The sequence below is a fragment of the Microtus pennsylvanicus genome, chromosome 8, assembly GCF_037038515.1.
Source record: "Microtus pennsylvanicus isolate mMicPen1 chromosome 8, mMicPen1.hap1, whole genome shotgun sequence".
Taxonomy (NCBI): domain Eukaryota; kingdom Metazoa; phylum Chordata; class Mammalia; order Rodentia; family Cricetidae; genus Microtus; species Microtus pennsylvanicus.
The window spans coordinates 25,877,671-25,903,872 of NC_134586.1; the positions used below are offsets into that span (position 1 = coordinate 25,877,671).

General features: G+C 46.2%; 1 protein-coding gene across 1 annotated transcript; it reads right to left on the reverse strand.

The window, feature by feature from the left end:
• Positions 1 to 2,877: 2,877 nt before the first annotated feature.
• Usp18 (ubiquitin specific peptidase 18) lies at positions 2,878 to 25,192 on the reverse strand. Its single transcript, XM_075982886.1, has 12 exons — positions 25,064 to 25,192; positions 18,065 to 18,185; positions 17,677 to 17,928; positions 16,784 to 16,880; positions 15,649 to 15,794; positions 9,717 to 9,796; positions 8,090 to 8,236; positions 7,201 to 7,296; positions 6,571 to 6,738; positions 4,937 to 5,068; positions 4,490 to 4,539; positions 2,878 to 3,322 (listed from the first exon to the last, which is right to left on the reverse strand). The coding sequence occupies exons 3-12, from the start codon at positions 17,819 to 17,821 to the stop codon at positions 3,277 to 3,279; spliced, it is 1,107 nt and encodes a 368-aa protein (XP_075839001.1). The 5' UTR covers positions 17,822 to 17,928; positions 18,065 to 18,185; positions 25,064 to 25,192; the 3' UTR covers positions 2,878 to 3,276.
• Between the last annotated feature and the right edge of the window lie 1,010 nt (positions 25,193 to 26,202).

Consider the following 26,202-nt stretch of genomic DNA (forward strand, 5'->3'; position numbering starts at 1 on the left):
ATGGCAAGACAGAATATAGCTAGGTGGGAAAACTAAGCTGAATGCAGAGAGAAAGAAGGCAGAGTCAGGCAGATGCCATGTAGTCGCCCAAGAAGCAAGATGTGAGGTAACAAACCACAAGTCTCGTGGTAAAATATAAAATAATAGAAATGGGTGAATTTAAGATGTAAGAGCTAGCTAGGAATATGCTTGAGCTGTTGGCTGAAAAGTGTTGTAATTAATATAGTTTTGTGTGATTATTCGTGTCTGGGAGGCCAGGAAACAAAAGTGCAGTCTCTCTCCGTTTACAGTTTGGTGTTTTTCCTAACAAGTTTCAGTCTTATTTTGGCCCAATCTGTTCTTATTATGCCCATTCTTCCCTTTGGGGATGTTTACTGTATACCTTTATATATTGGAATCATTTTTTAACCTTTTTTTTTCCATTTTACAAGGACTTGAAATTAAAAGGCTGCCTGAAGTCTGAGTGGCGACAACCCCCTTATAGAATTGACCCTTGCTTGGGAGAAGCCCTTTCCAACACTATGGTGATTAACCTCAAAGGCTGACTTGACAAGCCTTTAGGCCGGTAGTTCTCAACCTTCCAAACCCTGCAACCCTTTAATACAGTTCCTCACGCTGTGGTGGCCCCCAACCACAGGATTGTTTCTGTTGCTACTTCCTAACTATAATCTTGCTACTGTCATGAGTCATATTGTAAATACCTGATATGTGGCCTCTGTGGGGGTGTCAACTCACAGGTTGAGAACCACTGCCCCAGGCACACCTGCAGGACTATCTTCATTATGTTTGTCAGGTTAATTGAAGGAAAGAACCTTCCCTTTCTGTGGACAGCACCTTCCAGTAGCAGCCCAGATATGAGGAGATCCCAGGGGAAAAAACACTTGATCTTTGCCTGCTTGCCTTAGCCTCTTGCCTGCAAATGCACCTGCTCTGGCTGCTACCTCTACAGCTCTTTACTGCCACCAGGACTCGGCTTCTTCACCCTGCCTGCTTGAACTAATGGCAAGCGCTCTTGAAGGATCCTTTAGCAGCAGATGAGGGCTACTGAGGCTTCCAACCTGTGGCTAAGCCCTAGCCTCTCAGTATAAAGATGGCCATGCTTCTAAGGCCAGATTGTGGAAGTCAATCTAGTAAATCCTCTTTTGATACGTATTCATCCTCTCAGTTTGGTCTAACAGAACTGTGAAATACTGAGCCAGTCACTGAGTGTATGCGGGAGGTGTTTCCTGTGCAGGAGAGGCTGTTGATTCCCGCCCTGCTCCCTATTGCGGCCTCTGGATTCCTCTCACCACCCACATCTATTCCTGATCCAAAACGGCCCCGATGGCGGTCAAAGTCCCTCTGCTCCGTCAGCTCTTTCTCTAACCTTCTCCACCTGAAGGTGAGTTTAACCATAACATAACTAACTGTGTCTTCCCTTTTATAACCCTTCGGTAGTTCCCTAGCCGTCTGATTAAACCCAAACCTCGCAGCCTGGTTTGAGGCCTTCCGCTTCACTCCCCGTCTCCACCCTTTGGCACTTTCTTCCCCAACATGGGAACCCTGAGTGTTGCCTTCTTCAGCTGCACAACTGTGGATGCTTTCCCTACAAACACAGTTACCCTGCCCCCGGGGCCCCTCCCAGTTCCTGCCCCACAAACAGAAAGATCTCATTTTCAGTGCCTGTAGCACAAGCCCTCAGTATCTACATACTTCAATTGTGCTTCATTAAAACCACAAACTTCCCAGCTGCTGGGACTGCTTCGGAAAGTGGGCGAAACTTCAGGTGGGACCTCGCTGGAAGAAATGGAAGGAAGGGGACCTTGAAGGTATGAATGGCCCCCAGTCCCTTTCTTTCCTCTTCCCGCCCTCCCTCTCTTTCTTGCTCTCAAATTCTCTCTCCTTCCTCCCCACCACGGGGTGAGGAGCCTACCCCACTACACTTACAGTGCCATGATGTGCACAGGGCTAAGCAACCATGTATGCTCGGAAGCTGCCAGCCCTTTAGGTTGCTCTTGAAGATATTTTGGTCATGACTACTCAAAAGTAATATGACAGCCTTGTAGAGACTAAATGATCATAATACATTTACAAGTAAATGTGCAATAAACTAAAGTCAGGGCTGAGGGAGCTGGAGAGATGGATCAGCAAAAAGGAACACTGCAGAGGACCTGGCTCACAGCCATCTCTAATTCCGGTTCCAAAGGACCTGACGCCCTCTTGTGGCTTCCACAGGTACTTCATGAATGGATGCACAGATACATAATGCAGACAAAGCACTCATACACATAAAAGAGAAATAAATGATCAAAAAACGTCAGGCCAAGGGTCACTGAGATTGCTCAGAGGGTGAAATGGCTTCACATATAAATTTTTTATTGTTTTTATTAAGCTATATATTTTTCTCTTCTCCCCTCTTCCCTGTCTTACCACCTGAGCTCAATCCCTGGGTCCCTCGGTGGGATGAGAGAACTAATTTCCATATGCATGCCATGACACAGACAGACAGACACACATACACACTAATAATGATAACAACAATAATTGTAATATTTTTCAGTCAGGGTGATATGTAGTCAGTGCTTGCCAGTATAGTCACACTAGCTGTTACAACACTAAAAACACTTCCTTCTACTGTCCCTTGTCACTCCAATTCCTACTACTACCACTGAATCTTCTCCGACAATGCCTGGATTCCCAGTTTCCCAACTGTGTGTCTTGTACTGAAGACCACATCAGGACCATGATCTAGTCAGATCCCCTGGTGAAATTACCCATTCCAACTGATCCAGACCTATGTGCGGTCATTGTTAGGTATTTACATTACAGTTATACAATTATATAACAATTATGTTCATGCATTTTCTGTTGTTGTCACAAAATACCTGAGGCTGAGTCATGTGTGATAACCTTTATTTGATTGAAAATTTTAATGGCTGGAGGATCCAGCCAACATGACACTGGCATCATATTGTGGACCATATGGGATCATAGCATGGTAGAGAAACAGAGAAAGAACCATTAGTGCACAGAAGAGAGAGATCCCATGGACCAATGACCTCCCACGGGGCCTTGTCTCTTAAAGGTTCTACCACCTAAGTATCGACACACTAAGAACCATGCCTCCTGCATGTGAGCTTTCAGGAGACGAGCCACATCCAAGCCACAGTAATATTAACTTCTGCTTATAAATAAGGTTTAACTGTATTTTTTAAATTATGATTCTCATTGAAGGTGCAGCAAACATGGGTACCGGAAAGGAAAATAAGAGTCCACCACGGCCGGTGAGTATATCCATCAGGATCCGATCTTCGTGTAAACCAAGAGATAAGCAGTTTCCCGCCTAGAAAGCAAAGAACACGTCAGCACAGAAAAATGAAGCATCCGCAGCGAATCCAGGACACAACATGCATCGGTAAACTTCCCAGCTCTTAGGTCAAGCATCCGTCTAACCCATGACCCGAGTGAGTGGTTATTAGTTGGCATCTAAATCATATGGTGAAAAATTGTGGGACCACAAACTAAATCTAACTCTGCTTCTGCAAATACGCTCAGCCACACAGCCGATTTCAATCGGTTGTCCACGTATTGTCCACAGCCTCTTCAGCGCCACAAGGGCGGCGCCACGCAGCTGCACCAGGAGCTGTTCTCCACAGCTGAGAACTTCCTCCCTCGCTCTCTACAGACAGCCTGCCAGTCCCTGGCCTAAATCAGAAGGGCATCGGGAACGATCGGAAACAAAGATCTGGCATCCTGTAGAGCTTCTTGGAAGAAACAAAAGAAAGCTGGCAAGTGGGCTGATGGAGGATTTCAACACAATTGTATCGACTTCTTTATTTCTCAAGTGGTCCCGCCTGCCTCTGAGCTGAAAGTCATCTCGGATCAACTTTTGTGTATACCATTGTCTCCAGACCAGGAAAAAAAAAAGCCGGCAGAGCTTTACAAAGACCCTTGGATCTGTCTTCCCCCTACTTTATTTTTCTCTGCAGCGGCCCCGAGTCATGATTGGTTTTAAGAGCTATTTGTTGATTCTTAGTAAATGCAAGCGACTGGCAGACATGAAGAGATGGAAAGAGTGACCTTTTCCCCTCAAAGAGTACACGTGACATGTGAACGAAAGTTATATAAGCAAGCAATTAAGAGATGGTCTTTGTCATAGAGAGGCGTGCTTAAGATACAATGATAGTACGTGAGAAGCCCACAGATCTGCCTAGGTCAATCCGTAAAGGCTTTGCACCGTGGGAAAAGGCCATGAGTAACGAAACACAGGGGGACTTTGCAGTTAGGTAGGAAATGACAGACGTGGCATTTGGACTCCATTACAAACCCACTGGCGTTACTGAAATCTTACTATCAAGAAAAGCACGGTGTAGTGGGCTGGAAAGTCACAGATGAAGCTGGCTAGTTAGTCTCAGGGGAGTTATCAGAATGTAAGTAGCAGCTGAAGTCATGAGAGTTTTCCCACGGCCAAGAATTCAGAGTGAGTTCACCAAGCTGGCCCTGCTCTTACCAGCGGTATCTGTGATTGCCGTAGGTACACTGGACGTCCTCCCAGGTCACCTGGGAATGCATAAGGAAGAAGTCAGCACCCGACTCAGTATTCGGTGTTCCTAGCATACATGGTACTGTGATTTGCCCTCCTTGACAACTCCATTACTCTCTTTAAACGTGGTTATGCCTATCCAAGAGTTACAACTCTGGCCTTAGAGGAGTTCCCACGGTCTGAAGCACAGGGCACTGAGCCTAGAGGACCAGAACTTGGGCCCTGCGCTGAGTGTGTGTTTACACTTATAAGCCAGGAGCAGCTTTAAAGAAAAAAAAAAGAAACTTTGAACTCATAAACAGCACCTCCATTCAGAACACAGGCTCCATGGTGAGGATCCAGATAGCCCCAGGCTCCGGATCTATTAGAAGTAGCTAATCTGGGGCAAACAGCAATTTGGATGATGTTCCTCACCCTACAAACATGGGAGTCGTTGAAGCAGAACCATTTTCCATCGACAGGATTCCGGATGTAGGCACAGTAATGACCGAAGTCAGCCAGCCCCACATGGGCGATGACAGCAAAGAGTTCATAGCGTACTTCAGACTGCGGGAGACAAAGGCAGAAACGGTTCAGCCGCCACCCTCTATCCTACTGTCGCGGACTCCCTCTCTGGAACCGTAAGCCCAAAGTAAACCCTTTCTTCCGTAAGTATCCCTCCCTGGTTATGGCGCTTTAGGAACCAGTTCAACAGATATCAGGAAAGCAACGTCGCTATCACAGATCAAGTACAGATTGCCAGAAGTATCCCTCAGAACTAACACTAACTCATGCCATTCCCTCAAAACCTTAGGAAAGCCAAGTAGGAGCTAATTCTCTGTGGGAAAGGGAGAGTGGTGGAGAGAGACTGGCTGCCTGTGAGCTAGGTCACCACGCTAGTCAGAACGCGGTCCACATGTTCCACATGTGCGCTGTGCTCAGTAGGCACGGAGCCTGGAGCCCAGGTCCCCGAGCTCCGCAGCCAGAGTCCCTCACTGCTCCGTGCCGTCTGAGCCACCACAGCTCACCTCCAGGAACCGAGAAGAGGATGTGAGCCCAGAGCCCACCTTTCTCCACAAGTCACTAGTACCTCACACACTTGGAGCACAGCCATTGGAGGCACCAGACAGCCAAGCGAAAGCACCGCAGTGAGGCAGATGAGGGCCCTCCATGCTAATGGGATGAGAGAGAGCAGACATGACACCCACTGCGTAAAGACGGGCCTTATACTCCAAACCCGTGGTTCTGGGAGTGAATCGGCTAACAGACCAACAAACCAGAACAAACATTCCAACACTGGAACCACATTGTCAGATCTAAAACCTGCAAATGCAGCATTTCCTACTTCAAACCTCCAAGGAAAAGACAGTCTTTTTTTTTTTTCTCTCAGAATCTCGGAAGAAGTTATTAGCTTGAGACAACGGAATTAAATTTCTCCCTACAACTGGCTACTTTAATATTATCCTCAAAGCGGGCTCTGGCTTTTCAATTCAAGTTTAGTTGGTTCTAAGAACCTGAAACTTTGTGTTACCTATGTGTCTGAGTATTCCCCACACCATTTCAAACAGAAAGTACCGAATTACAGGTCCCTTTCCTCACTGCTCTGAGGCATTTCCAGAATACCCAGTGTTTAGAAATCTTTACAAGTCAAGACAAGGGCTGGCGGTGACAATGGGGTGATGACCCACCACTGCTTCTCAGCACGACAAAGGCTTGATCTCAGAAGGACACAGAGCCTGCTGGACGGCTACCTCAGAAGGGCACAGAGCCTGCTGGATGGTTACCTCAGGGGACACCGAGCCTGCTGGACAGTTACCTCAGAAGGAAACAGAGCCTGCTGGACAGTTACCTCAGGACACAGAACGTGCTGGATGGCTACCTCAGAAGGACACAGAGCCTGCTGGACAGCTACCTCAGAAGGACACAGAGCCTGCTGGATGGTTACCTCAGGGGACACCCAACCTGCTGGACAGTTACCTCAGAAGGACACAGAGACTGCTGGATGGCTACCTCAGAAGGACACCAAGCAAATCTGCTGAGATGAATGAAGGACTGAAGGCAAGCCTCACCTGTTCCTTGGTATCACCAAGTTCTTTCTCAGTTGACAGAACCTGACTGAAATCCAGGTGCTGAGGAAAATACACTGAGTGGCAGATCTTTTCTGTCCTTGAGTTCCTGGTCGAGAATCTCATAAGGTGGATGGTCAAGGTCTGGGGCAGATGAGTCAGCTTCAAAACCTGACAAAGCAAAATCATCGTGACAATGGGGTCCTTGGGCGCCATAGATGGGCACATTCAGAGCTGTGTCAAGGCCGGCAAGGTGTTCTTTCCCACGAGCGGCGTGCAGGGCACCTCCAAGACTCACATGACTGTCACTCACCACACATCGCCATAGAAGGCCTCTGCTCAGGCACAGGAACTGTGGCGTCTACTCTATACAGCTCTAGCCAAATCCTATGGGAAAACCCTACCCACTGCTCTTGTCCCTAAAAGGTTCTTCCTGTCCCTCTCAGTGTTACGATCTAAGAAGCCAAGTCTGAAATTATGCAGATAAGAAGCCCTGGGATCCCAAGTACTGGCTGGACCCAGGTTCCTTATGTCGGCCATTATGAGATGCCCTTAAGGGGCCTGCAAAGACCTACCAGGAAACCCCACGGGCAACCCCAGACTGTGAAGAGGTTGGGTGGACTTAAAGAGTACCTGCTTCTGAGTTGTCTTCTTCCCGCAGCTCTGACAGAAGCATTTCTCTGGGCCTGCTAACTCTCTGGGCTGGGAGAAACAGCGCAGGGCATCCTCCTGCCCCACCCAGGAGAACAAGAATAAGCAAAGGGCAACATCCATGTTCCTCGTCTCAAAAACAGCCCTCTGCCCCTGCCAGCGGAAGCCCAAGCTTCGCTACCCTTTAATCCCCATCCCCCTAAGTGGGCACGTGTGATACATGGGGCAGGATTTTAGAAAGCACCCACTGGTGAGAGGAACAAAACTGGAGGGGACTTGCCAGGGGGGGAACAGGAAGAACGCAGGAGGAGGGAAAGAAGCATCCTCCCCCAAGTCAAAGGAGAGATTGGCCCAGGGTACACACAGGAAACACAAGTCGCTTTTTAAAAATTGTATTGTTCTTGTTTTCTTTTTATTTATCATGGTAGGGGAGCATGTACTTTGCCAAGGCACATATGTGGAGTACAAAAACAAGTTTTCTAGTCCTCTTCTTCCAGTGTAGGATGCAGGGCTCAAAGTCAGGTCATAACTTATTGGCAACAAGCACCTTTACATGCTAAGCCATCTTGCTAGTCCACAAATTACTTTTTAAAATGCAAGGGTAGGGGGGCTGGAGAGATGGCTCAGAAATTAAGAGCACTGGCTGCTCTTTCAGAGGTCCTGAGTTCAATTCCCAGCAACCACATGGTGGCTCACAACCATCTATAATGAGATCTGGAGCCCTCTTCTGGCATACAGGCATACATGCAGGCAAAACACTGTATACATAATAAATAAATAAATCTTTTTTAAAAATCCAAGGATAGTGATTGAAGCAAGGGGAAACTGGCTACCTCGGGATGCACAAAATCTCTGATGAGAAGTTTCTCACCAGTGTTTTCAGAGGCTTTGAGTCCACGTCAAACAGAGGAAGAGAGAGAGTGAGCAGCCTGCTGCTTCTGCTGCTCTCTGTGTCACAGCCCAAACAAATCAGGGACTCCTTCGTCCAGATTGCGAACAGTGCCTGCAGGCTCTCGGCCTGCAAGTAGAGAGAGCAAGGAGGTCAGATGACCTAGGTCACGCTAGGTCAGGACAAGTGAATTTTAGACAGAAGCTCTAGAAATGACTGACACAAAATTTTGCATCCCTGCACATAAATATTAACTGTAGGTCTATTTACAGACTGTTTGTTTTTATATGTGAAGCCTTAGTCCTTAAACTGTTTATGTTAGTAAGAATTATAGGTTAATAGTCAGCCATGCTTGTCATACTTATAGCCATGTTAGTTAGGTTTTCTAGATATACAGAACTATACGGCAGATGGATAGGTAATCTTCAAACACTTCATAGGCCTAGATAAATGTTTTAATAACTTAGAATTTTGTTGACATGAGACACAAATGCTCCTGGCAGCACCAATCTACTCCCAAGAGGATGTTGGGCATCCAAGACACTCCATATGGAATTTGTCTGCTTCTTGGCAAAAATGGCCTGTTGGGCATAGAACTGCCCTTGCCTCTGCTACTGACAGTAAGCATGCTGTCCATTCCAGATGAGCAGGACACAAGGAAAAACGACTGCTGAACCTTTCCAAGACAGGGTAGGACATCATTTCAAAATTCCCTGCTTCTGAAAATGGTCTCTCAGATATTCTAAGCCTGTAGCCAAAAGTGGATGCTTTAACTTTGCAGACAAACACTGGGTGATTGTCCAGGCAGCCAGTTATCTCTATCATTTCTTGTATTTTTTTCAAAAGTTGCTTGCTTGCACTTCCTGCTTACTCAGGTAATATTTTCCTTCTCAGGTCTTCAATGGGATTGAAGACTAAATGGTTACAGTTACATTCCTCTTGTATCTTAACTAAGAGTATATCAGGCACTAGATTTTGATTCTTCAGAACAGGACAGTTATTGAAGTAATCTCTGTAATTTGCCATTTACCTATGGTCTGGACATTTAGTATGTGTTTCTTACTTGACATTCTTACTGGTCGTAGTTCCATTTTTGTGTATGCTATTACTCTTTCTTTCTCCTAAACTGTACTTGATAATCATTTTTATTATATACGGTTTTGTATTATGTTTAGAACCTTCTTATTTAGACAAAAAGTGGAAGTGTATGTGGGTATTTACTCTGCCCATGACCTTGGGCTATCTGGGCCAAAAGAGACAGAGTTTCTCATCACCTCTTTAAAGGAAAGAGGGAGAGGCTCACTCTCTCTTGGGTGGTGAAAACCAAGTCAGGTATTTGTGAAGCAACGTGTGATTAGTTCCCAGTTTTCTGAGGGCTCTGCAACTAGATTTACCATATCCCATATGTGTGAGTATATTTTTCCCCTTTCATGTCTTAATAAATCCTTGATGCTCCTTAAACAGACACACGTGGATTTCCCATAACAGATAACCACACCAGGGAGCTGCGCCAAACAAGACTCATTCCTCGCTCATGGTGCACACAGTCGTAGAGTGGGTCCCACAAGCCACATCTCACATCTCTGACTCCTCAGATCCCAGCCCTTACCAAGTCCACGTCAGTGATCTGGTCCTTAGTCAGGTTCCAGAGTGTAAGGTAGAGATGAGCAGCGTCATGCTGGACACACACTGGTCAGAGGGAAACACAATTAGAAAGGAGACGTCTCGTGCCCTTGTAGAGCCACCAGGACCCCAGCCACATGGACACATAAACACTCCCTCCTTTATCCTTTCCTGGCCTTCCCTCACTTTCTAAAAGAGGAAATGAAAAGCAATCTTGGAGTTTGTTTTTTAAGAGTTTCTCTTAGAACTGAAGTCACAGTCCCATCACTTTCTCTCATCAGCCACCTCTACAGGCTTCTGTCTGCTCTCCCCCTCCCACCCCTGCAGATCTATTTCTCCCACTTTTCTGCTGAGCAGCTAGCTCCTATGACTGGACTCCTCCGCCCCCTGGTGGTCATTTTATTCACTTCCCCAAAAGCAGAGCCCAGTCGGACCAGGATTCCCCAAAGGAGCCAGAGGAAAGGAGGATAGAGAAAAGATCGACTTCATGTTAGATGATCCTGGCTAAGATGAGCAGGAATGTTGCAGGCAGCTGTCTGTCTGTCTGTCTGTTATAAGTAGGTCTGAAATCGTGAACAGACACAACTGACTTTAGTGGTGTTGGTCCAAAGGAATGGGAAGTCAGAAAAGACGAGAAACAACTGCGGACTACTTCACAAAAGGGCAGATCTGTGACACAACGCAGACATTTCAGGCTGCGGCACTTTGTGTGGACGTGCTACGCCTCCCATCACAGCACTGTCGTGATAATCATAATACATATCACAGCAGACACTTGACGTCCTATGGTATGTTCTCTGACTTTTGGCCAGTCCTGCTTCTAAACTGTAAGGTCCCTGGAGGTAAAATCGCTGCCATTCCTGTTGCCTTGTGCACATCAAATGTACCATGATGAATGTGAACAATATATGTTAATTGAATATATTAATTAATCTATATAATGAACCCCAACTCAACATTGATTTCCCTGGGGAACTGGGTGCAGAAAGTGTCCTGTCACAGAGCTAACAGATGTAAAGAAAATTGGATTAAGGCATTGTGATGGTCAATTTTGTTTTGCTTTGTTTAGATTTCTTTATTTGATTTTATATGTATATGTGTTTTTCATGCATGTATATGTGTGTAACATGTGTATGCCTGGTACCCTTGAAAGTCATAAGAGGGTATCTGACCCCCTGGAACTGGAATTACAAATAGCCAGGCAGTGGTGGTGCATGCCTTTAATCCCAACACTTGGGAGGCAGAGGCAGGCAGATCTCTATGAGTTCAAGGCTAGCCTGTTCTACAGAGCAAGTTCCAGGGCAAGCTCCATAGCATAGTTTTTGAAACCCTCAAAAAAAACAGGAAAAAAAAACATTTGAACTACCACATGGGTGATGGGCACTGAACCTGGGTCCTCTGCAAGAGCAGCAAGCGCTCTTGACTGCAGAGCCATCCCTCCAGCTCCTGTGATGGTCAGCTTTAACCATCAACTTGACACCATCAGAAAACACTTGTGAAGAGAGTCTCGGTCAGGGACTGTCTAGGTTACATTGGCCTGTGACTCATCTGCAGGGTTCATTGGTATGGGAAGACCCAGCTCACTGTAGGCTACACTAGTCCCTGGGTCTGGACTCAGAATCGTAAAAGAGCAGAGAGAGTGAGCTAAGTATCAGAAGCACGTATGCACTCATTCCGTCTGAACTTGGCTGTGGGTGTGACATGCCCAACTGTTTCGAGTTTCTGCCTGCCACCCCAACTCCCCAGCTATGACAGACTGTACCCTGGATTTGTGAGCTAAAATAAAGACTTTCTGCCCTAAGTTGCTTTTCATCGAGGTATTTTATTACAAGAGAAATGAAACTAGGACGGTTGCCATCTCGAGTCGAGTCATTTGTTTAAAACCTCATCTGGCCATCCCAGAGCCAGAGGCAGTGGCGGGGAAGAGACAGAAATCTTTAATAAATAAATAAATAATTGGTTAAAAAAAAGAGTGCTTGTCTGTGCCACTATGTACGTCACACTTGGGAGGCACTGCACGCACCAAAGAAAACAGATGTCCCCGAGAAACCATATCCTAATGGAGGGCAGGTTCCAGCTGATCAAAATTCACACAAGAATAAAAGGCCCCCAGGGGACACAAAACACCATGGAAAGCTGAAGAAAGGTGAGAATATAAATGAGATGGTGAAAAGGGGGGCTTCTAGGAGTCTATTTCTTCATAAAAGCAATTACAATGCTCACAACCTAAAACCAGAGGGCTGGCGAGATGGCTCAGAGAGCAGAAGCACTTCTGAGCAAGCCCGAGGACCTGAATTTGCACACTGGAGCCCACTGTGCACAGAGAGCATTCCCAAAAGCCGCCCTCTGCCCTCCACGAGGGTCCATGTCAAACATGGTGTGGCACTCGTGTGCCTGCACTGGTATATGAAAAACAATAAATAGGTAGTCCTTAAAAAATAAAATCATGCCGGGCGATGGTGGCGCACGCCTTTAATCCCAGCACTCGGGAGGCAGAGGTAGGCGGATCTCTGTGAGTTCGAGACCAGCCTGGTCTACAGAGCTAGTTCCAGGACAGGCTCCAAAGCCACAGAGAAACCCTATCTCGAAAAACCAAAAAAAAATAAAAAAATAAAAAAATAAAATCATGTATGCCAAACCCACGTTTAATATTTCCTTCCTGTGTGAAGGGTGTGAAGGAAATCTGAGATTTTTTTTCCCCTAAGAGTCACAGCAAATTAAGAATATCCTTTTTTAAGGTAGATACAAGAGACCCATCAGATACTCAAATATAAACTGAGACATGGCTGTTCTTCCAAAGGTCCTGGGTTCAATTCCCAGAACCCACATGGCATATATGTCTGTAGCTCTAGTCCTAGGGGACCCAACAACTACTTCTGGCCTCCAAGGATATCAGGCCCATATATAGACATATATACACGCAAAATAATCATAAAAAACCTTATTAGTGTGTTGAAATCTGGATTTTAAGAGTCATGAAAAACTATACTCCCTAGTGTCTTCAAAGGAACACAGTAACTTGCTAGCGATGGGCCCTAAAGGACAGAAAACTAATAAATTGTGTGACAAAGAATTCAAACAAATGATTGCAAGGAAATTTAATGAGACACAAGAGAATAAAAACATCAATTAAGTTAAAAAAGGAAAACCGTTATATGAGTGAGAAATTCAGCATACATATAGAGATAATAAAAATCATGGCACTAATGATACCATTAAGTTTTAAAACAAAACAGTGTTGAGCAGGAAGAAGAAAATTCTAAGTAAGAAAATAGGTCTTTGAAATAACCAAATCAGAAAAATGAAAACTAAGGAAATTAAGAAAAACTAAAAACAAAGTCTAGGGGACATATAGCACACAATTAAGCAAGAAAGCATTCACAATGCAAACATTCACAGTGTCAACGCTGAAAGAGGGGACTGGAGAGGAGAGGCACAGAAAACCTACTGAATTCATCAATGACAACTTTCCAAATCACTGGGAACAAATATAAACATCCAAGTCCAGGAAGCTCAAAGAGCATCCTAAAGATTTAGTTAGAAAAGACTCTCCTTAAGGCAAAGAAAGTGGGATGAGACACACAGAGTCCTGCTGCAGCAACAACACAAAGCCAACCAAGTATATTAAACCCAGCAAAGCTATCTTTCAGAAATGAAGAAAAATATAGGTTTTCCAAGAAAAAAAAAACAACCTGAGGAATTCTCCACCAGGCTGGCCCCATGAAAACCTAGATAGTAGAAGAGAAAGATGGCACCTGTCATCATAAAAGTACATGACACCTAGGACAGTTCCTTCTGTGCACAAGAGAGAAAGAGAAGAAAAATGCCTATCCACAAGGGTGAACGAGAAAAAAGAAAGGAAACTGTGTGTAGTGGTACACACCTATAGTCCTAGCAAGCAGGAGGCAGAGCTGGAGGACCAGGTGCTCAAGGTCAACTTAGCTATGTAATGTGTTTGAAGTGAGGATATGAAAAACAGGAGGAGGAAGAGGAGGGGGACAAGGACCAGGACGAGGAAGAGGGAAGAGAAGATGAGGAGGAAGAAAGGGACGAAAGAAGGAAAAAAGAATAAGAATTATCCAGAACAAATACAGAAATTTCACATCATTACAAAAGCATGCCTCATTTCCCAGTGGTAACAGTTAATGTACACCGGTTCAGTTCCCCATTGATGTATCTAACAAATAATGATATAACATCAATGGTGTGATAGCTACAAGAAAATCTCTTTACTGGTAAAGACACACAGAATGAAAGTGAAGGCTGAAACTGATGTAACAAGGAAAGAGAAACCAAAGGCAGCAGCTACACTCGTGCCAGTAAAGTGGACTAAAATTCAAACACTGCAAAAGGAGACAGAGAAGGTCAGTATGGAACGAGAGCACAGTTGACTCAACAAAAAGACGTAACAATTGTAAACATATACACTCCCAAAACTGAAGCACCCAATTACAGAAGGCAAATGCTCCGAGGTCTAAGCACAGAGATAGATTCCAGAACTACCTGGGTGCTTCACTACCCCCACCTTCAACAGTGGACAAATCATTTGGGCCAAAAAAATCAATGATGATGGTGAGACTGATGATTCATCACAAAAAAACACTTGATGTCCAAGACCTGCAACCTGAGTGTGACACCCAGAACCCACAGTGGGAAGAATCAACTTCCAAAAGTTCTCCTCTGGCCTCTCCACACATCTGTGGTAACCTCATTCACACACACATAGCATACATAAACATCCTAATAATAAAAATTTAAATCTTTTTACAACCAACAAACAATGAGTTAAACAATATGATACACCAAATGGATTCAACATTTACAAAACATTCCAAATGAAAAGAGAGGAATAAGCTCTGGCACTCAACTGTTGGTAGTTTGTTCCATTTGTTATATATTTTATAAAGGATTAGAAGAGAAGAATCCAAGGACCCTTCTGAGTCAGGTCCTCAGAAGAAGAGACATTGTAGCATTGTCTGTGGCTGTGATAAAATTCGGAGAAAAGGCTTTCTCTGGTTTTCACTTCTAGGTCACAGTCCATCACAGAAGCTGAGGCAGAAACTCAAGCGAGAACTTGAAAGAGAAACCATGAAGGGATACTGCCTGCTGGCTTCTCTCTGACTCATGCTCAGCTGACTTTCTTATACAGCCTGGGACCACCTGTCCAGTAAGCGGTGTGGGCCCCAGTGAGCTGAGCCCTGCTGCATCCATTAACAATCAAGGCAGTCACCCGTAGACACACCCACACCCCAGTCTAATCTGGACAGTCCCTCAACTGAGGCTCCCTGGTCAGGTGACTCGAGAGTTAAAAGTTAACCAGAAAAAGGACAACAGGGAGGTTGACAGTGTGTTTTGGCAAAGGCACACTTGGCTATAGGCAACACAAAGAAATGAGTGTTTAAAGAGAAAGATATGCTAATACCCCGATGTGGTCATTACACAATGCATAAATGTATCAAATCACACTACATCCTGAAAATAGGCAGGTGTCATGCTAGCTTTCTTTAAAGCCACTTCAAAGCAGTAAGCGGATAATAGTCACAAAACATTCACACGTGAAACTTTTCCTTTCAAAATTAAAGAGATGTAAGCCGGGCGGTGGTGGTGCACGCCTTTAATCCCAGGAGGCAGAGGCAGGCAGAGCTCTGTGAGTTCGAGGCCAGCCTGGTCTACAAGAGCTAGTTCCAGGACAGGAACCAAAAAGCTACGGAGAAACCCTGTCTTGAAAAATCCAAAATAAATAAATAAATAAATAAATAGATGTGTGTTTCAGATCAACGCCAACGCCTCTAATAAAAGGGGTCTGGAGTCTCCCTGTCCTTTCGCTGACCAGCAGCCCTCGCCCTCACTCTCCCTCGGCCCCCTCCCCAGCCGACAGTGTATCAGTGGACACGAGCTGGAGCTGCGAGGCCTCTTACAGGACACGTTGTACTTCTGGAGGCAGTAAGCCAGCTCCAGGGGCAGCACTGCTTTCTGTCGGCTGTCCTGCATCTTCTCCAGCAACAAAAGCAACTGGAAGGGGACACTTCTCTTCTGCTCTTCTGTTCCCCGCGGCACTGTTATCCTGTCAAGTAAGAACAGCCAGGCGGCTCATACCCACCCTTCTCCAGACCAGGAGCACACTGAAATCACTTAAAGAACTGCAAAGACTCTCCATGTCCTTGCTATTCTCTGAATTAAGGCAGAATTACGGGACTGGGTAGATTCATGCATGTACTCAAGTGATTTAGTATTAGGAGGGAGATCAATACAGTCCCACCCGACCATGCTCAACCATAACATTAAGGAAGGAAGTTGCACCATGCTCTGGGCCCACACTAGAGTGAGCAGGCAAATGTCCAGCCTGAGGTACTTCATACTGCAAAGGCAAATACTGAGTTAGGTCCTGGGCAGAAAGGACAATATGGCAGGTGACAGGGTTTTGACAATGGTTCATTTACCTACAGGCAATTCTCACTTGGTTTGTGGATAAGCAAAACAAAACAAAACAAAAACAAAAAACACAGGGCCAAATAAATCACTGACTACATGTATGCATCCATTCACCCACTTTCTCTGATGCTGGTCCACTCCCTCCCAGCTCCAGATCAGTGGCCGTCACCCTTGGTTGTACTTCAAAAGTGTCTGAGAAGTCTTTTAAAAAGCACTAGTGAGAGCAGGAGAGATGGCTCGGCAGTTAAGAGCGCTGACTACTTTCCCAGAGGACCCTGGTTCGATTCCCAGCATCTACATAGTGGCTCAAAACTCTAGTTCTGTGGGCTCCAACTCCCTCCTCTGACCTCCATAGGCAAAACAATATAATAATAATAATAATAGTAGTATTTAAAAGCACTAATGACGCACACCACCTGAAACCACACGGAGGCGGGGGCGAGCGTTGTCTCTTTTTAAACTTTGTAAATGATGCTAACCTGCTGGACAAAATATGCAAGAAAAGGTCTTTTCTCAGGCATCTCTGGAAAGGAGACTTGGGGAAGTCAAAGTCATTGTGAACAAATGGAGATTCTAAAACACCAACGATATGCACGTTATCAGGCAGAAGCAGAGCTGTACCTCTTCAGTATCTTCCTGAAGTCCACATTCATCATCAGCACCTGCACCAAGGAGTTCAGGCAACAGGTCTGTCCGATGTTGTGTAAACCAACCAGGCCTTTAAGACGAAGATGGGGAGAAAAAAGGCTGAAGGCAAGACATAACACACACCAGAACTCAAACGCTTTTCTTGGGTCTACAGAGGTCATGGTATCCAGAGAAACACTCTCACAGACACAGATGAGCTAACAAGCATCAGGCTCTGAAGAGTTAAACGACAGAACAAGCTGTAGTACCTCACCAGACAAGAGCACCATCGCACATTGACAGCGAGCAGCAGAGTGGGTGTTAGGGGGAGAAAGCATAGCAACCCTGAGACGGTATCTGGGGAGCTGCTCACTTCCCTCACCCTGCATTTCTACCCCGGTGAGTTAGGGTGGGCAGCAATGGGGCTCGGGGAGACTCAGAGTCCATCACGTTCACACTGGGCTCAGTCCGCTCCACAGAAATGGAGGGCACCGGAGGCGGCACTGGGGAAACCCGCCAGCCCTAAGCTTACCTCAAGAGGCAAAAGGCCAAACAATGTTCAAGAAGAATGTAGGAGAACCAAAACTAATATTACTAGACATACCAGCAACCAGCCTCCCTTCCCACCCCAGCCACAGGCTCAGCTGACCCCAGAAGGTGAGAGGCTGAAGAACAAGACAGTAGCCCGAATCTCAGAGGCCTGGACAAAGAGCTTCTGAGACAGGAAAAGACAAAGAAATGAAAACTCCAGGGGCAACGGGTTTTGGCTGCCAAATCAGCAGAGCCCCTTCTTTAGCAGATGAAGCCACTAACATGAAGCCAATGCAGAGTGTGCCCCTTTCACGACAGAGTGGGAAGGAAGCATTTCGAGTGGAGGCTCCACTAACCGTGAGGGCGGTTCCAGGCACTGCAGTGTTCTCTAGACGGCCCTTTCTTCCTCTTCATGTCCTCGTCCTCCAGTTCTGAGGAGCACTGAGGGTCGGCCACGACTGACGGGCAGGTTTCCCTCAGAAACCCAGACCCCTTGCCCATTAGTGATCCACGCCCAAACCCCGAGGCTGGGACCGCCTGACTGAGGCTCAGGATTCCCCAACTTCACTTCCAGGAAGAGTCCACACAAGCCAGGCAGAAAGGAACCTCTGTGGGAACACACAGCAACAGATGACACTGACATGGGGGCAAAAGCAGGCCACTGACTCTGACTGCTAGAGGGAGACTGGTTTAGCTCTAAAATGAGAATTAATGACAAGCTGGGCATCCCCAACCCTTCTTTACCTTTTATCCTTCCTCAGTAGGAACTGTCGTGTCTTAATGCTGGTCTCTTCCTCCTCCTGGGCTCTTTGTCTTAGTAAATGGTCTGGACCAAAGACTGAAGATCTTGCCCCGACTCTCAATCCTTAAAAGTTGAAAAAGGTATCAGTTCTACTGGCCAAAGACTGCTCACAAGCAAACCCCTCGTTCTCCATATCCTTGAGCCCCTGGGACATGCCTGCAGACATCTAAGGTCCTTCCTCTGGGAAGTTTGTCGTGGGTCCTCAGGAGGGCTTAATGGTCACCTGTTTTAAGCACTTTGTGCACGAAGTTACTCAAATTCTGATGTAAGGACTATGGGTCTCTTGTGGAATTGGTGAGCCTCAGCTCAGGTCCCCCCTTCAGCAGACAATCCTTCCCAAACTCAGAGGACAACCGAGTCCCTTTCATCCAAACCAGAGAATCATAAGCACGAGATCATCGTAGAGATGAGGAAATGTACTATGATCCGCCAACCCTTGTTCTTACTTCCTCCTGACAGCGCAGGCCTCAGCCACCTGTAAACCCTCCCCTAAAATTCTCTGGGATCCCCAGAGGTTCCGCATGTGTTTCAGAACAGAAGTCATAACCGCTGAGCCAGGTCTCACCTGGCCCTCTCCAGCAAGTTTGAGCACCTGCCAGCCACAGCAGCCTGCTGGAAAGAGCGCGCTGGCATCTCCAGCTAGGGATGACGTGAAAGTGGAAAACACCCGGCCATCCTCAGTGGCCATGTGCCCTTTGATTCCCCCAGTTCCCTTGAAAGGGCTTCAACTTCTGCCTGCAGCTTCCTTCCAGCCCTCAGCCTGCCCACAGACATAAGCTGAGGCACCGTGTCCTCTGTGTCTCCTCTCTCTAGTCAGAGTAGACAAGCAACACAAGAACATAGCCGACAATGAGGACTACTGAGAACTCAAGAACATGGCAATGGGTTTTTGATCCTACTGCACGCACTGGCTTTGTGGGAGCCTAGGCAGTTTGGATGCTCACCTTACTAGACCTGGGTGGAGGTGGGGGTTCCTTGGACTTCCCACAGGACAGGGAACCCTGATTGCTTTTCAGGCTGGGGGGGGGGACTTAATTGGGGGAGGGGGAGGGAAATGGGAGGCGGTGGCGGGGAAGAGACAGAAATCTTTAATAAATAAATAAATTTTTAAAAAAAGAATTTGTAAAATCAAAAAAAAAAAAAGAGTTCTCTGTGTTTCTCTTTCCCCACAGTCAAGTAAGTCAAGAGGCCTGAGAGCCCGTCGGCTATGAAGCACTAAACCAGCTGGATTCAGCTAGGGCCCTCTCAATAGATTCTTCTCGAGACAGAGGCTGGTGTTGGGAGGTTTCCTCGATTGCCTTCCATCTTATTCTTTGAGGCAGCGTCTCTCGGGTGACCAATACAGTCTGGTCTAGCTAGCCAGCTCACTCCATGGATTCCCTGTTCCCACCTCCTGAGCACTTAGAATTGCAAGGAGACTGCCATGCCCTCCTGGTACCTACGCAGGTGCAGGGAGCCCAACCCCTGTCCTCACCCAGCCAGCGTTTTACCTAATGAGTTATCTCCCCAGTCTAAAGGTAAGGTTTTCTTTAATTGTGCGTCTATGTTCCCATCTGCGTGTGGATTTGTGCTCATGCGTTCAGTTGCCCATGGAGACCAGAAGAGGGTGCCGGATCCCTTAGAACACTGGCTGTTGTGAGCTGCCCAGTCTGGTTGGCAACAAAACTTGGGTCTTCTGCAAGAGCAGTGTGCCCTCTTAACCGCTGAGCCATCTCTCCAGCACCAAAAAGGTGACATTTTTAATACGTGTGGCTGGCTACGTGTCTTGTATCAGTTTATAGTCTGGCCAATGGAGAGAACCAGTCAGAACTCAGTAGCTAACCGAGTGGCCTTGTAACAGAGTTTGTTAAAGATAAGAAGGCAGAAGGGGGTGGGTGCTAAGGCTGTTAAGCCAGGCGTGTTGTTAAACACCAGTAATTCCAGCACACAGGAGGCTCAGGATAGGGAATTACAAGTTGGAGACCAGCCTGGGCCACAGAATGAGACCCTTCGGAGAGCACAAGAATCTGAATCTTGATGCAAAAAAAGTAATTCGGGTGGTGTGCAAACATGCAGTGTCTGGAGAAAGGGGATGTGGGTAAGTTTATGCAGAGGGCTGTAAGAATATTTGCATAAGGAAATCTGCATAAGGAAATCCAAACTCAAAATGGAAGGAAATACAGTCTAGAAATTTACTAAGTGGTAAGGTAACAGTCATGGAAGCCCAAATCGAGACCATAATAAGACATCCTTGTAGATTTTCCATCAGGGAGCAGGCAGCAATTCTGACAATCTGATCATCGCACGCGATGACAAATGTGTTGAAGTGAAATGCCATTTCACTCATAAATATGCAATTGGGGGAGAGGGGTGTTTGGTCATTTTGGTTTTGGTTTAAGATTCATTATTTTATGTACGAGTGCTCTATCTGCATGTACGCCTGTATACCAGAAGAGGGCATCAGCTTCCACTAGAGACGGTTGTTAGTCACCATGTGCTTGCTGGGAATTGAACTCAGATTCTCTGAAAGAGCAGCCAGTGCTCTTAACCTCTGAGTCATTTCTCTAGCCCCAGTTGGATTATTTTTTGAGACAAGACGTTACTTGGAGCCAAGACTGGCCTCAACCTCAATCCCCTTGCCTCGGCCACCTGTGTTCCAAAATGGCTGGCAGCAATGTCACCACACCCAGTAGAAATTTGTATAATTCCTGTGTGTCAATTAAAAGTAAAATACATATTTAAATTTTTTATTGAGCCAAGCATTGGAGGAGGTATGGGTAAGTAGAATTTTTTTTTTAAACTTGAAGACAGAGTTTCTCTGTGCTCCCTGGCTACCCTGGAACTCACTCTGCAGATCAGGCTGGCCTCAAACTCAGAGATCTGCCTGCCTCCACCTCCAGAGTACTGGGATTAAAGGTGTTTGTCATCAACGCCAGGCTGGATCTTTTTCTTTTCAAATATTAATAGTGTGTGTGTGTGTGTGTGTGTGTGTGTGTGTGTGTGTGTGCGTGTGTGTGCCACAGCACACATTCAGAAATCAGAAGACACCTTGGCTGAGTCGGTTCTGCCTGGGGATTGAACCCAGGCCCCCAGACTTGTGCAGCAAACACCTTTACTGTGATTTTTTTTAAGATTAAAAGTTTTTTATTGTATTATTTACTTACTTCGTGTGTGTGTGTGTGTGTGTGTGTGTGTGTGTGTGTGTGTGTGTACATGAACACCATGGCACACAAAGGGAAGTCAGGGGACAACTTGCTGGAGTCAGTCTTCTTCCAAATAGGTCCCAGGACTCAAACTCAGGACATCAGGCCTGGCTGCAGGGCTTTCAGTCACGGAGCCATCTCACTGCCAGCCCCCAAACAGGATTCTTAATACTGCAAGGGGCAGACTATAAAATGGCCCAATCGTTTGGGGAAGTAACTTGTTATCATCTTTTAAACTCAAATTCAATATCAAAATTTCAAGGGATTCTTTTTTACTTTTTCCCTTTTCTTTACTGTTTTTTTTTTTTTGTTTGAGTTTGTTTTATTTTGCTGGTGACCTTTTCCTTCCTCCCTTTCTTTCTTAGCTAACTAATTTGTTTGCAGTGCTGGAGATGAATCTAGGCGCTCTCAACATGCTAGGCAAATGGTCTACACTGAACCACATCTACACCCCCTAAAAAGATTGTCAGTGTCCTTGGCGACACTTGTGACATGGTCACAGTGGCGCTGTTTGTGCCGTACAAACCCTAGATACCGCGTGTGCATCAGTGGACATGAACAGACCACAGCACATGTCACAACAGGCTGAACTGAGAAACAAAATATTTACTCAAGAGAGCTGGAGAGATGACTGAGCCTTAAGAGCACCTGCTGCTCTTGCAGAGAACCTGGGTTTGGTTCCCAACACCCACATGGCAGCTCAGAACTCCAGTTCCAGGAGATGCGATGCCTTGATCCTGCCTTTGTGGGAACTGCACCTATGTGGTGTACATATATGCATGGAGGCAAACCCTTGTATGCAATTTTAAAATAAATGAATCTCTTAAAAATAAAACATCTACTCAAAACAGTGAATCTCAGGCCTGAGGAGATGGCTCAGTCTGTAGCAAGCGTGAGGACCTGAGTTCGAGTACCCAGAACTCACATAAAAAAGCCAGATGTGCACATCTGTAGTCGCCAGAATAAGAAACCCTGTCTCAAAAGACAAAGTAAATGGCTTCTGAGGAGCTACACTAAGGGTGACGTCTTGTCTTTATGCACATATCCACATAGACAGACAGACAGACAGACACACACACACACACACACACACACACACACACCGTCACCACCACCAATAAAATTTCAGAAAACATTATATAACTTCTTACTATAGATTCAAACTTGATGTCAATGAAAAATTATACTATGCATTCATCAATACAAGTATGTGACAAAAATTTCTAAATAGAAAAGAAAAATCAAGTTTAGGCCACTGTTCTGAAGGAAGGCAAAGGCATGAAGCTTGAGGAGGGTCAATTGTGGCTCGGGACAGTCGGCTTTGGTAGCAGAGCAAGCACCCGAGGTTTATTTCACTATGGATCAGTCCACGTAACCTGGACTGACAGCAGCAGATGCAGTCTAGCTTAGGCCTGAGGGAAGCCACCCTCTCGCTGTGCCAAGCACATATGCAGCTTGAGCTTGAGAGGCAGAGCCAGCGCATGGAGGCCAAGACTACAAAGCTGTTTGGCTGATGTGGGGAGTCTTTAAAAGTTCAGGCTGAGCCTGATGGTGACTGCAGCGCACACCTGTAATCCCAGCACTCAGGAGGCAGAGGTAAGAGGGTTTCTGAGAGTTTGAGGCCAGCCTGATCTAGAGTAAGTTCTGGGACTGCCAGGACTATATGGCACGGGGGGGCGGGGGATAAGGGTTCAGGCTGGTACAGACGCAGGTAGAGCACCATAGGGGAGGAAATCGAAACAAAGGGAACTGAGGAAGGCGGTAAGTGGGCAGAGAGGATGCAGCTGAGGCAGGGGTGACAGCCATCTGCAGGAGCAGAGGAAGCTGCGTTCCTAAGCTCAACCCCTGACTCAAAACACACCGGTTCCAAAGAAGAAACCTAGCTCCGCTCACCCTTTCTGAAGCTGTATCCTTCAAATGAGGGGAACGGCGGGAATAACCACCATGGGTAACCCACCGATGTGGTCATAGAGTCAGTGAGGATCTTGAGGGAAAGAGCTAGAGAGTTAATGACATGATGTGGAAATTCTGGGTGGGGAGTCCCTCCAGGGTTATTCACTCGGGGGGGGGGGCAGCTATAAATGCCCTGAAAGGAACAAAATTAGTATTATTGGCAATATCAAAGTAGCCTCATCTTCAAAACTTTTGAGACAAGGTCTAGTAATGTAGTCCACTGACTCAAACGTTTTTGCATAGATAGATAGATAGATAGATAGATAGATAGATAGACAGATAGATAATAGATAGACAGATAGACAGATGATAGATAGATAGATAGATAGATAGATAGATAGATAGATAGATAGACAGACAGATAGATATTAGATAAAGTCTCACTATGTAGCCTAGGCTGGCCTCAAATTCTCAATAAAATCCCATCTCGCCTCTCCAATGCTGTGATTACAGGTGTGAGCTGAACCATCACATCCAAACCCTTGGTCCTCTCCCCTCACTCAGCCTGCCCAGGGCTAAAATCCTCAGGGACTACTAATGGCCCAAACCTCTGTTCTGGACTTTGAGCCATTTTTGAGGATCTGCTTACATTTTAGGAACAATGGGAATGTGGTGGACAAGCTGAGATCTCCCCAGAGAAAACCCAACTAACAGAGCGTCTTGGGGCTCCTCTGGCCCGTGTGGGCTGATGAGAATTTGTGCTCTCCTGAGCAAACCCTTAGACATATCCTCAGCCCTGAAATGTGGGTGCACCTGTCCGGTGCCCACTGGAACTCTGGCCGCAGTCAGGCACATCATACCCGCCATTGTAAGCCTTATCAACCTAACGTTGATTTAAAGTGCCAAGACTGCGGAGCAAGGGCTTCCCGAGTGAAAAAAGAAAACAAACAAGCAAAAAGCCTCCCTTTTAAAAACGAAGGCCCTCTGCTAGTGCGCGGTGAGTCAGAGAGAGATCAGACAACCTACCTCTGGGTCACGTTCTGCTCAGCTTATTCTTCTGAACACAGGACGGAATGGGTGTCGAAGCTCTCAAAAGACACTTCTCAGGGAATGTTCTAAAATGTTTTGAAACATTTACCTCACCTTCTGAACCGATTTCAAAGTATAAACTCCCTCCATGTTAGGCATGAAATTAAGTCATAACTTTGAAACAGCTTGAACTCGGACTTCCAGAGGACTTTTATGTTTAAAGGTATATATTTGGCTTCCTTCACAGAAGATGAAAAGCAGGCCCAGGGAACAGGTTTAGAAGATTTGACAAAAATCTTTCCACTTTCTGCGTTCACTGATTGCACTTTTAGGAGTTTTCCACGAGTGTGTTTGTGCATTTGACCGAGGGCATACAAAAAAAAAGATAGTAAAAATAGGACATAACCTAAATGTCCACGAATTAGTGAAATACGAACTTCTCCTACGACACATCGGTTAAAACACTAGCATGGAAAGGAGAAAAACAAGAAGCAAGTTACAGAACGACGTTAAAGATATTCATTTTATGATTTTTCTGATAAAGTGCACATAAAATGATACTGAGTTAATAATTAAGCGAAACATCTCTACACATCTGTCTGCGTTGTTTGGATTTTTAACACACCACTTTTGTGATTTCTTTTTTAAAGTAAACATAAAGCACGCCTAAGGTTCAAATAAATATATCTGCTTGGGAAACAAACCGACAGTCCCCGTAGATGCATGCCAAAAATGCAGACTGACACTATTTGCGGAGCCCAAGTAAATTCTTAATCATCTGGAGTTACATGAGTTCTGGTGGATGAAGGAAACTTCCAAAGTTAGCCACAAACTTGCCTCAAGTACCTCGCGTCAAGCCTCCAACGCGAAGACCGAGGAGGGATCCGCGACGAGCTCCGGAGGAGGACACGGTGCAGCTACGGCGCCCAGAACAGCCACGAAGCAGCTTGTCAGCCTCGCGGCTCAGGAACCGCTGCGCTTCTTAAGGCACTGGGCGCTGGATCCCGCCCTGGCCCTCCCCGCCAAGCCCTCTGCACGCCCAGCCACGCCCCCCTCACCGCCAAGCTTTCGTTTTCCTCTAGATTCAAAGGAAAGCGAAACTCAAGACTGCGAGCAAGCAGGCAGGCGGGCGGGCGGGCGCGAGGAGCGTGTGTGCACGCGCCCAGGGAACCTGTGGTCTCCTGCACCGCAGCTCAGCATCCTCGTCAGACCTGGCCCGGTGCCTCCCGGGTACACGGTCTTTTATATGTGCAATTGTAAGATTGGAAATGCTCACCGTTGCTGTGACAGCTGTTCTGGGAGCCGGCAGCAGAGGACTCCCTGGCTGAGGCTAGCCCCAAGGGGGTAAAGAGTCAGCGCTAGCATTTATTGCGTTTCTGTTATTTGCCAGACTCACCTTTAAACTATGAAAATAATTTTATCTACACAGTGGCCTTTTGTGTCTTTGCGTTTAATCCCAATTTTATAGGATAAAATGTTAAATTTAAACTAACGGGCCTCTGACCAATCCCACCCCTTTGTGGAAAATAGCAGACCATTGTAATTAGCACACCAGGTGACCATGAAGGTACGAACACAGCCTAAACCGAGCCTGGTTTGAAGGATCCGGGATGTACACACATGAAATGCTTTCCTAGCTCTTTACAGATGTATTTCGTGTATGCAGGCTGTGGGAGTAAAGGCAGAGGGTGATTTGTTAGCTGCTGGGCTGGGCGAGATGGGCAAGAGATCAGAATGACATTTCCACACATATTTGCTTTGAGAGTGGGTCTTCCCTCCCTGCCCCCTCCTCCAGCACAGGGCAAAGGTGACAGAGAGATACCCCTAACCCAAAGTTAACGGGATTTTATGAGTTCTGGTAGAGTCTGTATTCTGTTTTGTGGTTGTAGCTACAACCTAAAGATACACAAATATATGCCTGTCTATAACGTGTGTGTGTGTGTGTGTGTGTGTGAGAGAGAGAGAGAGAGAGAGAG

Coding starts and splice junctions, on each gene's coding strand:
- Usp18 (XM_075982886.1), bottom strand. CDS start 17,821: ATGGGCAAGGGGTCTGGGTTTCTGAGGGAAACCTGCCCGTCAGTCGTG. Junction 16,881..17,676: donor TGCCTGGAACCGCCCTCACG/GTTAGTGGAGCC, acceptor TTCGTCTTAAAG/GCCTGGTTGGTTTACACAAC. Junction 6,739..7,200: donor AGAAGACAACTCAGAAGCAG/GTACTCTTTAAG, acceptor TTGCTTTGTCAG/GTTTTGAAGCTGACTCATCT.